Source organism: Salmo salar, chromosome 13, assembly GCF_965601325.2.
Source record: "Salmo salar chromosome 13, fSalSal1, whole genome shotgun sequence".
Lineage (NCBI taxonomy): Eukaryota > Metazoa > Chordata > Actinopteri > Salmoniformes > Salmonidae > Salmo > Salmo salar.
In genome coordinates, this window is record NC_138303.1 from 45722382 (window position 1) to 45738462 (window position 16081).

At 41.8% G+C, this 16081-nt stretch overlaps 1 protein-coding gene across 5 annotated transcripts in view; it reads right to left on the minus strand.

The window, feature by feature from the left end:
• Nucleotides 1-16081, minus strand: part of stat6 (signal transducer and activator of transcription 6, interleukin-4 induced) — a 56454-nt gene that overhangs the window by 17350 nt on the left and 23023 nt on the right. For all 5 annotated transcript variants that reach the window (XM_014135764.3, XM_014135763.3, XM_082960154.1 and 2 more), the window contains 6 exons: nt 15634-15717; nt 15099-15288; nt 8464-8573; nt 7972-8120; nt 3041-3157; nt 1763-1939 (listed from right to left, as the gene is read on the minus strand). In XM_014135764.3, coding sequence (XP_013991239.1) covers nt 1763-1939; nt 3041-3157; nt 7972-8120; nt 8464-8573; nt 15099-15288; nt 15634-15717 — 827 coding nt within the window. The remainder of the gene's footprint in view (nt 1-1762; nt 1940-3040; nt 3158-7971; nt 8121-8463; nt 8574-15098; nt 15289-15633; nt 15718-16081) is intronic.

A 16081-nucleotide genomic window follows, 5' to 3' on the forward strand; every position in this document is an offset into this window, starting at 1 on the left:
GAGTGGGCTAAGAGTAAACAAGTAATAGAAGAAGACAAATGTTACTAGACAAATATGTAAACAAAGAAATAGCCAATATTAAATTAGTTTGAGGAAGTTAATTTAACTTCCTCAATCCAAAATCAATCCAATCCAAAAATGATGTAGACTACTAAACGACATTTGGCAGGAGCTTTTGACCAATTCAACTCTATAGCTTTTCTCTACCTTCTGATCACCAACCATGTCACGGGCATTCCTGGGTCCGGGACAACAATGCTTCATGTCTCATACAGTGGGTATGTGTTACACAGTGGATGGAAATAGATGTAATTGTGATTATTTTTTTTTATCATTGATCTACACAAAATACTCCATAATGTCAAAGTAAAAAGTGAATTCAAATTTTTTTTTCTTACAAATGAAATAAAAATAGTCGTTGCATAAGTATTCCCCCCTTTCTTTAGGCCAGCCTAAATTTCACACATGAGTAAAATGTGGCTTAACAAATCACATAAGTTGCATGGACTCACTCTGTGTGAAATAATAGGGGTTGACATGATTTTTGAATGACTAACTCTTTCACTGTCCCCCATAGATACAACATACATAAGGTCTCTCAGAAAAGAAGAATACAAATATACAGAATAAAAATATTCCGAAACATGCATACTGTTTGCAACAAGGCACTAAAGTAATACTGAGAAAAAAATTTAAAAACACAACAGAGGAATACACTTTTTGGCCTAAATGTAAAACGTTAAATTTGGGGCAAATCCAACATAACACGTCACTGAGTAACTGCCTCCTTATTTTCAAGCAGGGTGATGGCTGCATCATGGTATGGGTATGCTTGACATCGGCAAAGACTGGGGAGTTTTTTAGGATAAAAATAAATGGGATGGAGCTAAGCACAGGCACAATACTAGAGGAAAACCTGCTTCAATTTGCTTTAAGCCAGACACTGGGAGAGGAATTCACCTTTCAGCAGGACAATAACCTACAACACAAGGCCAAATCTACATTGGACTTGCTTACCAAGAAGACATTGAATGTTCCTGAGTGGTCAAGTTACAATTATGATTTAAATCTGCTTGAAAATCTATGGAAAGACCCCTACACCTTGACAGAGCTTGAGAAATGTGCAAATATCGCACAATCCAGGTGTGCAAAGCTCTTAGAGACTTACCCAAGAAGTCTCCCAGCTCTAATCGCCGCTAAAGGTGTTTCTAACCTGTATTGACTTAGGGGGTGAATACTTATTTAATCAAGGTAAATAAGTGTTTTATTTTTCCTCCACCTGAGTATGTTCTGTAAATCATGGACAAAAAGGTAGCCTAGCGGTTAAAAGCGTTGGGCCAGTATCCGGAAGTTTGTTGGTTTGAATCTCAGAGCCGACAAGGTGAAAATGTGCCCTTGAGCAAAGCACTTAACCCTAATTGCTCCTGTAAGTTGCTTTGGATAAGAGCGTCTGCTAAATGACTCCAATGTGAAAAAAAATAAGACAATTAAATCCATTTTAATCCCACTTTGTAACACAATAAAATGTGAAGTAATCCACGGGGTGAATATTTATGATACCCACTGTAGTTCAGCAAGACAGTAGTGATGCAAACTTAAACATCCACCACAGTGTTTTTCACCATCCGGTTCGTTGATGGAAGCAGTCCTCAACCTCACAGGAAGAAGGACCATAACGTACTGGTCCCAACACAAAAAAAGACTGTAGCTTGCCTGTCCCCGGTACAAAAAAGGTTGAGAAGTACTCCACTACATCACTGACCTGGGTACGCTGCCCAGCTGTCCGAGGTTCCTAGCCTGGGCCTCAGTGATGATCTGGGCCTTGAAGAGGACTGGTTTCCCGGGTGCCACCTTCTCCCCCAGCAGGTAGCGCACCGTGGTGGAGAACTTAGACTGGGTCTTAATCACCTGGGGAGGCTGCTTGTCCACCATCAGGGAGCTGCAACCATACAAATAGAGTTAGTAGAATGATCAATGGGTCTGTGATGTGTGGACTGCTAGCCATAATGTCCCCCCACCAGAGAGCAGGAGAGGAAACATGACTTAGTCAAATGAGTCAGTAGTGTGCTGGTATGTCCGCACTACTAAAGGTTTTTAAAGGAATGGGGTACTTGTCTGGGGAAACATTGTCGATTCTGAGCATTTCCTGAAAAAGGGAAAATAACACCCAAACATGATATGACCAGCAACAACAATATGACCCAGGCATAACACTAGAAAGGCCCTCTCACTGCCCAAACTGGTTGAATCAACATTGTTTTCAAGTCATTTCAACAACAAAAAAATCTATGTGACAACATTGAATAAACATGGAAAACTGAGTGAATTTACAAAAAGTCATCAATGTAAAGGAATTTAGTGTGGTTTTTTTTTATCCAACTTTTATATATTTGTTGATTGCACGTAGAATTCACGTTAGTTGCCAACTCAATCAAATGTAAATCAAAACTAGATGCTGAACCTACATCTGTGTCCAGTGGGCTGGCTGACTGGCAGGTCATAAAGGGAGGGACAACGTTAAGTCAACTGGGTTCCAGTAGGGCCTACAAAAACGTTTTGTTTGGTTTTCAAACTGAAGACATTTCAGTGAAGGCAAATTTGTTTTCTAATACATAATACCACGACATTAACGAATGAGATCACGATCAAACATATCAAGAAAACACAAAACTGTATTTTAATAAGCCTACAGTTTGGGTTGAAAGCACAGTCAATGAGGGATGAGGGACTAAGATAAGCTTTTACTGTCTGTTTCCACAGAAATTTGATTTGCGTCTTTAAAACTCCATACAGGACATATACTTTCTCATGGACAGACTACGTAAACATGAATGGTACCAAATAAAACACGATTTTAGTTCTGGGTTAACCAAGATTACAGGACAATACACATACAAAACATAGAGGACAGGGGATTTCCTAGGGGACTATGCAAGTGAACATAGAACTAACAGCATTCCCTATATAGTGCACTAGTATTTAAACCGGTCTTATTGGCTCTGGTCATAAGCAGCACACTATTATAGGTAACACAACCGACCTCTGGATTAGAGTTTGCAGCAGACGTCCCAGTCTCTCTTGCAGCTCTGGGATTGGTTCCCCGGCCAGCATCACTTCCTGTCTCAACTTCCCGTTCACCCCCAGGAGTTGTTCACACCTCAAAGAGGAAGAGATAGGGTGTTAAATTCATCAGAGAGAAGGGGGAGGGAGAGTGATAGGGGGAAGGGAGAGAGAGAGAAAGAGAGATGTAAAACACCAAATAATGCATGCAGAGCAGAATTAGGCCGATACCCTCTAATTATCAAAATCCAGAAAAGAGCCGTTAAATTATATAACCACCTAAAAGGAAGCAATTCACAAATCTTCCATAACAAAGCCATCAAAGAGCCAGAGAGATGAACCTGGAGAAGCGTCCCCTAAGCAAGCTGGTCCTGGGGCTCTGTTCACAAACACAAACAGACCCCACAGAGCCCCAGGACAGCAACACAATTAGACCCAACCAAATCATGAGAAAACAAAAAGATAATTACTTGACACATTGGAAAGAATTAACAAAAAATGTAGCAAACTAGAATGCTATTTGGCCCCTAGACAGAGAGTACACAGTGGCAGATCATTTGACCACTGTGACTGACCCAAATTTAAGGAGAGCTTTGACTATGTACAGACTCAGTGAGCATAGCCTTGCTATTGAGAAAGGCCGCCGTAGGCTGTCATAAGGTGAATGCACCAATTTGTAAGTCGCTCTGGATAAGAGCGTCTGCTAAATGACGTAAATGTAAATGTAGGCAGACCTGGCTCTCAAGAGAAGACAGGCTATGTGCACACTGCCCACAAAATGAGGTGAAAACTGAGCTGCACTTCCTAACCTCCTGCCAAATGTATGACCATATTAGAGACACATATTTCCCTCAGATTACACAGATCCTCAAAGAATTCAAAAACAAACCCAATTTTGATAAACTCTCATATCTACTAGGTGAAATACCACAATGTGCAATAACAGCAGCAATATTTGTGACCCGTTGCCACAAGAAAAGGGAAAAAAGTGAAGAACAAACACCATTGTAAATATAACCCATATTTATTTTCCCTTTTGTACTTGAATTATTTGCACATCGTTACAACACTGTATATAGACATAATATGACATTTGAAATGTCTTTATTCTTATAGAACTTCTGTGAGTGTAATGTTTACTGATCATTTCTATTGTTAAATTCACTTCTGTTTATTATCTACTTTGCTTTGACAATGTTAACATATGTTTCCCATGCCATTGAATTGAATTGAACTGAGAGAGGGGGGGGAGGGAGGGAGAGCGAGAGAGGGGGGGAATGGAGGTGGGGGGGGGGGAGAAATGGCAGGTCACAAAACAATGTTACACTTCAAATCATACACCTGCAAACATATACAAATGTTGATGTGTGTCATAACTGATTAGACAAACCAGTCATTCACAGAGGATTAACCTTTACAGACAGTTTGCATAAAAAGGCTCAAATAGTCAAACACGACAATCTGAAACTTGAGAGTCTTCATTTGTATATGTGTTTACCAATAGGCTTTAGCTGTTTAATAGTCATTTGCCTAGAGAAGTTGTTTTATATGGATGGATGCAGTCGGGTATGCATGCGCAAGGAAGTGGGGGGGCGGGGACATGTGTCTCGGCGGCTGGGCATGTGTCTGCTTGTCCGTGCGTATGGACAGGGTAACATGGCTCCCCAGGTATCTGAACATCTTTGTGGTATGGTTGACTGTTTACAGGAAGCCTATGTGAGGAGAGCTCTATGTATATGAAGGGACGCTGTTGTAATGCATACAGTGGCAAGAAAAAGTATGTGGACCCCTTTGGAATTACCTGGATTTCTGGATAAATTGGTCATAGAATGTCATCTGATCTTCATCTAAGTCACAACAATAGACAAACACAGTGTGCTTAAACTAATAACACACAAATGATTGTATTGTTCTTGTCTATATTGAATAAATAATTTAAACATTCACAGTGTAGATTGGAAAAAGTATGTGAAATCCGAGGCTAATGACTTCTCCAAAAGCTAATTGGAGTCAGGTAACCTGGAGTTCAATCAATGAGACGAGATTGGAGATGTTGGTTAAAGTTACCCTGCCCTATAAAAAAAACACTCACAAAATTTGAGTTAGCTATTCACAAGAAGCAGAGCCTGATGTGAACCATACCTCGAACAGAGATCTCAGAAGACCTAAGATTAAGAATTGTTGACTTACATAAAGCTGGAAAGGGTTACAAAAGTATCTCTAAAAGCCTTGATGTTCATCAGTCCACGGTAAGACAAATTGTCTATAAATGGAGAATGTTCAGCACTGTTGCTACTCTCACTAGAAGTGGTCATCCTGCAAAGATGACTGCAAGAGCACAGTGCAGAATGCTCAATGAGGTTAAGAAGGATCCTGGAGTGTCAGCTAAAATGTACAGAAATCTCTGGAACATGCTAACATCTCTGTTGACGAGTCTACGATACATAAAACACTAAACAAGAATGGTGTTCATGGGAGGACACCACAGAAGAAGCCAATGCAAAGTTATTTACTTTAAGGAGCAGTTCTCTCTCTGTGGGTTTAACCCAAGAAGTTCTGGAAAATAGTTAAAGACCTGGAGAATATACCCAACCCCCCCTCATCACAGCTGCCCATGTCCCTTAATGTTGATGATATGGTTGTTACTGGCAAGGAGCACATGGCTGAGCTCTAATCACCAGTTCATTAAGTCAGGATTCCTATTTGACTCTACCATGCCCGTCCAACATTTCCTCATCTCCCACCCCTTCTAATGTGACTATCCCTGATGCTCCTCTCTCTTTTTCCCCTGCCCCGCTACAAAGTTTCTCCTTGCAGGCGATCACTGAGTCCGAGGTGCTAAAGGAGCTCCTTAAACTTGACCCCAAAAAAACATTTGGTTCAGATGGTTTAGACCTTTTGTTCTTTAAGGTTGCTGCCCCTATCATCGCCAAGCCTATCTTTGACCTTTTTAACCTGTCTCTCCTCTCTGGGGAGGTTCCCATTGCTTGGAAGGTAGCCACAGTGCATCCTTTATTTAAAGCCACAGTGCATCCTTTATTTGCCCTGTTTATCAAAAGTGTTGGAAAAACGTGTCAATAATCAACTAACTGGCTTTCTAGATGTCTATAGTATCCTCTCTGGTATGCAATCTGGTTTCCTCTCAGGTTATGGATGTGTCACTGCAACCTTAAAGGTCCTAAATGATGTCACCATTGCCCTTGATTCTAAGCAATGTTGTGCTGCTATTTTTATTGACTTGGCCAAAGCTTTTGATACAGTAGACCATTCCATTCTTGTGGGCCGGCTAAGGAGTATTGATGTCTCTGACGGGTCTTTGGCCTGGTTTGCAAACTACCTCTCTCAAAGAGTGCAATGTATAAAGTCAGACAAGCTGCTGTCTCAGCCACTGCCTCTCACCAAGGGAGTACCCCAAGGCTCGATCGTAGGCCCCACGCTCTTCTCAATTTACATCAACAACATAGCTAAAGCAGTAGGTAGCTCTCTCATCCATTTATATGCAGATGATACAGTCGTATACTCAGCTGGCCCCTCTCTGGATTTTGTGTTAAACGCTCTACAACAAAGTGTTCTTAGTGTCCAACAAGCTTTCTCTGCCCTTAACCTTGTCTTGAACACCTCCAATATTTGATACATTATGAATATGGTATTCAGGTGAGGTTATCTATGAGATTATCGGTTTGGTAAGAAGAATGCCCCTTTCTCCACCGGTGTGATTACTATCTCTGAGAGTTTAGAGCTTGAGCTTGAGGTAGTCACCTCATACAAGTACTTGGGAGTATGGCTAGATGGTACACTGTCCTTCTCTCAGCACATATCAAAGCTGCAGGCTAAGGTTAAATCTAGACTTGGTTTCCTCTATCGTAATTACTCCTCTTTCATCAAAGCTGCCAAACTAACCCTGATTCAGATGACCATCCTACCCATGCTAGATTATGGAGACTTAATTTATAGATTGGCAGGTAAGGGTTCTCTCAAGCAGCTAGATGTTCTTTACCATTCAGCCATCAGATTTGCCACCAATGCTCCTTATAGGACACATCACTACACTCTATACTCCTCTGTAAACTGGTCATCTCTGTATACCCGTTGCAAGACCCACTGGTTGATGCTTATTTATAAAACCCTCTTAGGCCTCACTCCCCCCTATCTGAGATACCGACTGCAGCCATCATCCTCCACATACAACACCCATTCTGCCAGTCACATTCTGTTAAAGGTCCTAAAAGCACACACATCCCTGAGTCGCTCCTCTTTTCAGTTCGCTGCAGCTAGCGACTGGAACGAGCTGCAAAAAACACTCAAACTGGACGGTTTTGTCTCCATCTCTTCATTCAAAGACTCAATCATGGACACTGTTACTGACAGATGTGGCTGCTTTGCGGGATGTATTGTTGTCTCTACCTTCTTTCCCTGTGCTGTTGTCTGTGCCCAATAATTTTTGTACCATGTTTTGTGCTTCTACCATGTTGTGCTGCTGCCATGTTGTTGTCATGTTGTGTTGATACCATGCTGTGTTTTCATGTGTTGCTGCCATGCTATGTTGTCGTCTTAGGTCTCTCTTTATGTAGTGTTGTCTCTCGTCGTGATGTGTGTTTTGTCCTATATATTTTTTTTTAAATCTCAGCCTCCATCCCAGCAGGAGGCCTTTTGCCTTCTGGTAGGCCATCATTGTAAATAAGAATTTGTTCTCAACTGACTTGCCTAGTTAAATAAAGGTTAAATAGAAATAAATGATGTCTGAGTGTTGGAGTCTGTCTGTGTGTACATTTAAAAAACAAGAAAATAGTGCCGTCTGGTTTGCTTAATATAAGGAATTTTATGTACAGCATTTGCTTTTACTCAAGTATGACAAATTAATGTTTTCCACCACTGCACACACACACACACACACGCGTGCGCAGGCCTCACCACGTCTGCAGAGGGCTGAGGTTGTCATCGAAGGGGTGTCCAATAGTAGCTTGATGCTGTTCCCACCTCCAGGCTTTGATCCTGCTGATCAGACGAGACTGACACTTCTCCAGACTAGACACTGCCTCCTGGAGCAGCTGGACACGCTTCTGCAAACAGACACATGTGCACGCACGAACACACGTACGCACACATAGTTTAGCTCATAGAGAGAGAGTTATGCAGAGAAAGGCAAACAGTTTACAGTACTGGGAAACTCCGACCTCAGGGAGACAAACAGTTCATACAGGGAGAGGCAAACAAAACTAGTTTAGACGGCCCTCCGGCCATAGAGATCCACTTAGAGTATAGGTGTAGCAGGGTCATGTTCAGAAGGGCACACCGTAGCAAAATGTTTTAGACAACTTCAGGTATAGTCTCTCATGACAGACGTAACAATAGCAGGCTCACACGTGAGAACAACAATTGTGTGTGTGTTACGTAATAGCTTACCTTGGCTATGACTTGGCCATTGTACTCATGCTGTTTGATGTTAGTCTGGAGTTTGGTGACTTCTGAAATGCTGGAGTCCATCCCATTGGTCTGGGTCTGCTGGAGAGTGCCTGTCACCCAATTTAACATTTATTTATTTTATTGGGCCGTTTACACATGCAGCCAAATGTGGATAATTTTTCCACTAATTGGTCTTTTGACCAACCACATCAGATATTTTCACATCAGCTCTTTTCCAGAGCTGATCTGATTGGTCAAAAGACCAATTAGTGAAAAAATATCAGAATTTGCCATGCTGTGTAAACGCAGTCTAAGTAGCCTTGTCCCGAGCCAGAATGGCCCATAAGCCAGGAGCCTATCTCCTGTTTCTATAGCGTGAGGCAGCTGTACAAGTCAGGGGAGAACGACTGCCCCCTCTCACTGAAGCCAAGGAAGTTCAAGGACGACTGCGGTACTGCAGGCATTGTTAGCAGAAAACAGGATCCCCCATTATAGTGAATGGAGAAATTACTATCTTCGTGGTTAATCTTAGAGTAAAAAATAAATAAAAATTGAAGGCAATCATGGTACCAATAATTGCTTCTAACACACCAGATGTATGTCCTTGAACCAATTATTTGAAAATTGTGCACAGAAGAAGTTATAAGGATAATTTAGTTGCTAATGGCAGCCTGCAGTAACCCGGTCGGCCTTCAAATTGAGTTAATCAATGAGAGGGGGAAGCACTGAGCTAGCCTGCAACTTCACTTCCTGGAGAAGCTCAACTGTGCATGTTATGTCTCCATGAGACGCCATCTTAACCGACTTCATTTGGCTTAAATGCGCTATTGAGGAATTAATGGTGTCACTTGATCAATGGCTTTGTCCAATCATATATATAGTCATTGGTACTAGTACACCCCCTAAACAGGACGCTAGTCTGTCGCAGGGCCTTGGAGGAAAATAATGCACACTGGGCCTCATTTCAACTAGACACAGAATAAAATGGCTGTGTTTACACAGGCATCCCAATTTTGATCTTCTGCCCAATTATTGCTAAAAGATTTGATCTGACTGGTCAAAAGACCAATTATTGGCAAAAGATCACAATTGGGCTGCCTGTGTAAACACAGCCAAAGTCCTCCATGAGCTCACAAAGAGTTTCAGAACAGGAGTGAACAAGATCCCATGGACAGTGAGGGACCTGAGCCAAGATCAGCATTCCTACTCTGAGACACTTAATGAATGCTGGCCCAGCTTTCTGTTCCCAGTCTCTCAGCAACAGGGCGTTCCTTCCTATATTTTATGTCTGCTAAAGTCAGCAGGCAACATGTACTCTATGTATCCTGGGAGATATTCAAAAGCTAGTCAAAAGCTCTTTCTTTCCCTCTCTCTAAAGCACCTGCTGTCTTGACCTTTTAACTTTTTAGTGACGGGGCAGTATTCGGAAATTCGGATGAATGACGTGCCCAAATTAAACTGCCTACTACTCGGGCTCAGAACGTAGGATATGCATATTATTAGTAGATTTGGATAGAAAACACTCTGAAGTTTCTAAAACTGTTTGAATTATGTCTGTGAGTATAACAGAAATCATATGGCAGGCAAAAACCTGAGAAGAATCCAACCAGGAAGTGGTTTGTAGTTTTTCAAGACTGGGCCTATTCAGTATACGGTGACTTAGGGTTCATTTTGCACTTCCTAAGGCTTCCACTAGATGTCAACAGTCTTTAGAAAGTTGTTTGAGGCTTCTATGGTGAACAGAGAGCGAACAAAGGAAGTTGGAAGTTGTTGACTCAGGAAAGGACATGAGTTCATTGGCACGCTTTCACGTGAGGGGTAGCTGTGTTCCATTACATTTTTCAAGACATTGGAATCGTCCGGTTGGAATATTATTGAAGTTTTATGTTAAAAAGGCCCTAAAGATTGATGCTATACATCGTTTGACATGTTTCTACGAACGTAAATAGAACTTGTTTTGACTTTTCGTCGTGAAAGTTTCAGCGCGCTTCCTACATTTGGAGTAGCTTACTGAACGCGCTAACAAAGAGGACATAAATGATGGACTTTATCGAACAAAACAACATTTATTGTGGACCTGGGATTCCTAGGAGTGCATTCTGATGAAGATCATCAAAGGTAAGTGAATATTTATAATGCTATTTATGATTTTAGATGACTCCAAAATGGCGGGTATCTGTATTGCCTGCTGTTGTTTTCTGAGCGCAGTACTCAGATTATTGCAATGTGTGTGCTTTCCCCGTGAAGCTTTTTTGAAATCTGTCACAGCGGTTGCATTAAGGAGATGTTTATCTATAAATTATTTGAATAACAGTTTAATATTTTATCAACGTTTATGATGAGTATTTCTATAAACTGATGTGCTCATTCACCGGAAGTTTTCGGAGGAAAAGCATTTCTGAACATTACGGGCCAATGTAAAATGTTTTATTTTTTTATATAAATATGAACTTTATCGAGCAAAACATACATGTATTGTGTAACATGAAGCCCTATGAGTGCCATCTGATGAAGATCATCAAAGGTTAGTGCTTAATTTGAGCTGTATTTCTGTTTTTTGTGACGCCTGTCCTTGCTTGGAAAATGGCTGTGTGGCTTTTATTTTTTAGGCACTGTCCTAACATAATCTAATGTTTTGCTTTCGCCGTAAAGCCTTTTTGAAATCATACAATGTGGTTAAATTAAGGAGAAGTGTATCTTTAAAATGGTGTAAAATAGTAGTATGTTTGAGAAATTTGAATTATGAGATTTTTGATTCCTCTAGAGCAGTGGTTCCCAAACTTTTTATAGTCCCGTACCCTTTCAAACATTCAACCTCCAGCTGCGTACCACCTCTAGCACCAGGGTCAGCTCACTCTCAAATTGTGTTTTTTGCCATCATTGTAAGCCTGCCACACGCACACTAAACAATACATTTATTAAACATAAGAATGAGTGTGAGTTTGTCACAACCCGGCTCGTGGGAAGTGACAAAAAGCTCTTATAGGACAAGGGCACAAATAATAATATAATAATAAATAATTTTGCTCTTCATTTAGCCATCTTACATATAAAACCTGATTTGTTCATCAAAAATGGTGAATAACTCACCACAGGTTAATGAGAAGGGTGTGCTTGAAAGGATGCACATAACTCATGTTGGGTTGTATGTTGGGTTGTATTGGAGAGAGTCTCAGTCTTAAATAATTTTCCACACACAGTCTGTGCCTGTATTTAGTTTTCATGCTAGTGAGGGTCGAGAATCCACTATGGTTGCAAAGGGCATCAGTATCTGAAATGGGAGGCTACCGTCCCACCTGACCAACATCCAGTGAAAGTGCAGGGCGCCAAATTCAAACTACAGAATTGTACATATTTAACATTCTTGAAAATACACATGCAATATGTCAAAATAAAGCTTAACTTCTTGTTAATCCAGCCAGGGTGTCAGATTTCAAAAAGGCTTTACAGCGAAAGCAAACCATGTAATTATCTGAGGACAGCACCGTATCAAACAAACAGACAATCATATTTCATTCCGCCAGGCGCGACACAAAACTCAGAAATAACGATATAATTCATGCCTTACTTTTGAAGAGCTTCTTCTGTTGGCACTCCAATATGTCCCATAAACATAACATATGGTCCTTTTGTGCGATTAATTCCGTCGTTATATCTCTAAAATGTCCATTTATTTGGCGCGTTTGATAGTATAGGGCTTGCCTGTCCTAGCCACTCGGTAGCTCACCATATAAGACGCTTCTAGCCCCTTCTTATTAATGGTATCTGTTGCTTTTATACATGTCTTACTACTCGAAAGTCGTCTTAATTCTCGCTCCAAAAACTCCAGTGGCTTATTTCTCAAATTGACATGTTTTGTTTCTAAATGTTTGCGCAAGAGTGAGGGTTTCCTGCGAGAGAGTAAAGGTTAATGTGATTGGATGTTAATTATTTGACTAGGCTACCTGTATTTGACATTGTGTTGTTATTTCGCTGAACACTAGATGGCTTAATTTTATTTTTGGCATTGAGAAAAAAACATCACCCAAATGTATATCCCCGTTGGAAAATCTAAATGGACTATTTGAAAATGTGAATCACATTTTTATTTGGCGTACCCCCGACGGCATTGGGAATCGTTTAGGAATAGCCGCTCTAGAGGTTCCTATCTCGTTTCCTGTCATTCTAGGGAGTTTTACTTAGCCAACATGCTTCTACATCTGCATTGCTTGCTCATTGGGGTTTTATGCTGGGTTCTGTATAAGCATCTGCTGATGTAAAAAGGGCTTTATAAATACATGTGATTGATCAAACCATGTTTGACTGTGGAAGACCCGTTTCATATGAATTGACTTAATCTTGACAGCATAGGGATTACAAACAAACTCTGCTACATCAAGCTGCTTCTAGCATTGAACTGGAATAGAATGTGGTTGGCCAGGTTCTCAAACTAACAACAGTGAGGAATCTGGAATAGGAGTTGACCTTGGGGGTAAAACTAAATTCCTCAGAATAACTATGAACCACATACACTACATGACCAAAAGTATGTAGACACCTGCTCGGCAATAATCTCGTTCCAAAATCATGGGCATTAATATGTTGGTTGTCACTTTGCTGCTATAACAGCCTTCCACCCTTCTGGCAAGGCTTTCCACAAATTGTTGGAACATTGCTGCGGGGACTTGCTTGCATTCAGTCACAAGAGCATTTGTGAGGTTGGGCACTGATGTTAGGCGATTAGGCCTGGCTTGCAGTTGGCGTTCCAATTCATCCCAAAGTTGTTAGATGGGGTTGAGGTCAGGGTTCTGTGCAGGCCAGTCAAGTTTCTCCACACAGATCTTGACAAACCATTTCTGTATGGATCTCGCTTTGTGCATGGGGGCATTGTCATGCTGAAACAGGAAAGGGCCTTCCTCAAACTGTTTCCACAAAGTTGGAAGTGTAGAATAGTCTAGAATGTCATTGTATGCTGTAGCGTTAAGATTTCCTTTAACTGGAACAAAGAGGCCTAGCCTGAACCACAAAAAACAGCCCCAGGCCATTATTCCTCCTCCAACCACCAAACTGTACAGATGGCGCTATGCATTCGGGCAGGTACCCGGATTCGTCCGTCGGACTGCCAAATGGTGAAGCGTGATTCATCACTCCAGAAAACGCGTTTCCACTGCCCCAATGGCGGCAAGCTTTACACCACTCCAGCCGATGCTTGGCATTGCGCATGGTGATCTTAGGCTTGTGTGCGGCTGCTCAGCCATGGAAACCCATTTCATGAAGCTCCAGACAAATAGTTATTGTGCTGACGTTGCTTCCAGAGGCAATTTGGAACTCGGTAGTGAGCGTTGCAACCGAGGACAGACGATTTTTACGAGCTACACGCTTCAGCACTCGCTGGTCCCGTTCTGTGAGCTTGTGTGGCCTAACACTTTGCGGCTAAGCCGTTGTTGCTCCTAGATGTTTTCACTTCACAATAACAGCACTTACAGCTGACCGGTGAAGCTGTAGCAGGGCAGAAATTTGACAAACTATCTTGTTGGAAAGGTGGCATCCTATGACGGTGCAATGTTGAAAGTTACTGAGCTCTTCAATACGGGCCATTCTACTGTCAATGTTTGTCTATGTAGATTTCATGGCTGTGTGCTCGATTTTACTTAAATAGCCAAATCCCCTAATTTGAAGGGGTGTCCACATACATGTATTGTAGTTGACAAACTAGTCTGAGCATGAGTAATAATCCATACAGTATATTTAGGTTGTGTCCCAAATGGCAACTAACCTATTCCCTATACATAGTGCACAACTTTTTAACAGAGCCCATGGGCCCTGGTCAAAAGTAGTGCATTATATAAGGAATAGAGTGCCATATGGGGGCCAATTTTTCAGAACACTTAACCCAGATCAAAGAAGTATGTTGTGTTAAATTCTGGACTCAATATACAGTCTTTTTGGACAAAAGTGTCTGCTGAGTGGCATATAGGGACGAATCCTAACGTCCACTATGGTCACATTTTACGTCACATCCCATAAAAGTCCATGCATGACTAAGGGGGAAATATTACTTAAAGACATGCTCCGGAAATTTAGCGAGAACTATTTTTTTAACTTGGGCTGAATGTGTCAATGTCTAGTTCATACATGCATAATCTATGAGCAGAATTACTGTTTTACCTCAATTAGCCACAAAATCCCTAGTTTAAAAGCGACTGTTTACTAGAAGCTGTGCGGCACCATTTTCCCTACATTTCCTCCCACATGGACCAGCCCACTAGCAATTCGAGTTCCAGCCAATGAGATTCAGAACCTCACCATTTAAGTGACAGCTAGCAAGATGAACAATGACGTGGTGCACATAATGTATGCATGCAGGACTGTCAGTCAATTTTTGATTAAAAACATCTACTAAATGGGGCAACTTTTGGCTCGTGAGCGCTACTTTCAGAACTACTGGCTAAAAAGTATACAAAAGTACCAGAGAATCTCTTTATCCCCAGCCATCTCACTCCCCGGAATGGATTCATAGTTCTGCCTCTCTCATAGCTATTTGCTATGCAAATGCTCAGCTCGAATTAGCATTGCGGCTAAGTGTGACATGTTTTGCTATGGGGAAATGCTAATGGTTCCCCGTCTTAGTAATACGTGTCTTTGGTATTTCTCACCCTGCATGGACTCATAGTTCTGCCTCTCCCAGTTGAGCTCCTCCTGCAGCTGGTGGATCTGCTGTCTGCAGTCCTGGATCTCAAGCACCTTGAGCACAAGCAGGTCCACGTCTCTGGTGGGGGGGGCTGCAGCCATGGAATCCTGGGCTGGGGGTTGAGAGAAGAGGGCTAGGGCCGGGATCTGGGTAGACTGTGGAGGGGGAAGACAAAGTATTAGAGGTGTGTCTGGTGGTGGGGGCAGGGCCCATGGGGTCCTGGGCTGGGTTGGGGCCAGGGGGAAGTGGCGTGAGGAGATTTGGGTAAACTATGGAGGAGAGGAGCGGACTGGTATTACCTATTATGCCCACATATTAAACATTCAAATGTTTTAAAAGTTAAATGTAAAAAAGTCAAATTTTTTACACGCAGCTTTCTTATCATATTAACAATCCAAAACATATTTTGTGTTGGAAGTGAACTTTTGTGGTTTCTGTGGCCCTCCTATGTGCCACAAAACTGTGTTGGCACGCTGAGCTAAAGGCTTTGTTACACTTACCGCTTGACTGAGCAGCTCTCTCTCCTTCCTCAGGACATCCCTGACTGTGAGTACCAGCTGGAAAGGTTGGGAGCGGAACATATTCTGGAAGGCAGGCAGAGTTCCCATCAACCACCAGACCATATCCACATAGTCAGGTCAGTTGATTCAATATAAGATAATATTACTGAGGTCAACATGTTCCCTCTGAGTACTGAGAACTGTTAGCCTGGTCCTAGATCTGTTTGTGCTATCTTGCTAACTCCATGTGTGACAATTCCATAAGGACTTGGCTAGAGAGTAGAAACAAACTGGCACCTAGGCTACTGAACTGTATGTTTTGAAACCTGTATTGTCAGTTTTTCTCTTTATAGTAAACAATGGTGAGAAGGCCATGTATAAGGCCCTGAGTGGGCCACTTCAGTACATTAGTGTGTGTGTGTGTGTGTGTGTGTGTGTGTGTGTGTGT